At 35.5% G+C, this 826-nt stretch overlaps 1 protein-coding gene across 1 annotated transcript in view; it reads left to right on the top strand.

Annotated features, from left to right (window-relative positions):
- Positions 1-826, top strand: part of C6 (complement component 6) — a 44,343-nt gene that overhangs the window by 3,037 nt on the left and 40,480 nt on the right. Inside the window, exon 3 of the mRNA XM_006774552.2 lies at positions 28-172. Coding sequence (XP_006774615.1) covers positions 28-172 — 145 coding nt within the window. The remainder of the gene's footprint in view (positions 1-27; positions 173-826) is intronic.

The following is an 826-nucleotide window of genomic DNA, read 5'->3' as shown; positions in this document are numbered from 1 at the left end:
TCTTAGCCTTGTCTCCTTTTCTTTCAGTTTAAGGTTAGATCTATTTTGCGCCCCAGTCAGTTTGGAGGACAAAAGTGTACGGAGCCCCTGGTGAATTTTCAGCCATGCATTCCAACTAAACTCTGCAAAATCGAAGAGATTGACTGCAAGAATAAATTCCGTTGTGACAGTGGTAATGTACTTTTGGAAAATGTTCATCTTCCACTAAAAATGACTTGACTAGCACAAAGTTTTCCCAATTGACTCCAGTAAAAGCTGTGATAGAGGAATCCCACCATATTTTAAGCATGGGGAGGCGGAGGGGTTATGCTACCAATTACCAAGCTATTTACGTGTGAAGTTATTGCTCTCAAACTACAACCATCTTGACCACCTACCTGATTCATTTGCTCATCAAATAGTGATGCCCTGTTATAAAGCACGAGGAAGAAAAAGGAGGATGAAGAAAAGAAGAAGGTAGATACTTTTTAAAGTTAACTATTAATAAGCACAAATCTATAATCAGAATAAACAATAGAAAGGGAGCAATAGATTTAAAAGATTCTCATATGGTTTATGTTTATTACACCAAGGATATTAATATTAAGATATGTCAGGGAGGGGGATGATTAGAGATGATGTGACAAATTTTCTCAGTGGTCCATTGATTGCCTCCAAAAGAAATTCCAAAAGAGGCAACTCAAAATGATTTAAACAATGGTAACATTTTCTCTAAGCCCTCATTCAGATTTATAAATTTGGTTAAGTTTAACTAGGTTATAAATAAGCTCTGAATATACTATTTAATCTATGCATTGTCTTGCATAATTAATAGCTCTTCAACACA

This window comes from Myotis davidii, unplaced genomic scaffold (assembly GCF_000327345.1).
Source record: "Myotis davidii unplaced genomic scaffold, ASM32734v1 scaffold348, whole genome shotgun sequence".
In the NCBI taxonomy this organism is placed as follows: domain Eukaryota; kingdom Metazoa; phylum Chordata; class Mammalia; order Chiroptera; family Vespertilionidae; genus Myotis; species Myotis davidii.
Note: the sequence above shows the minus strand (reverse complement) of the source record. Positions and strands in the feature narration are given on the sequence as shown.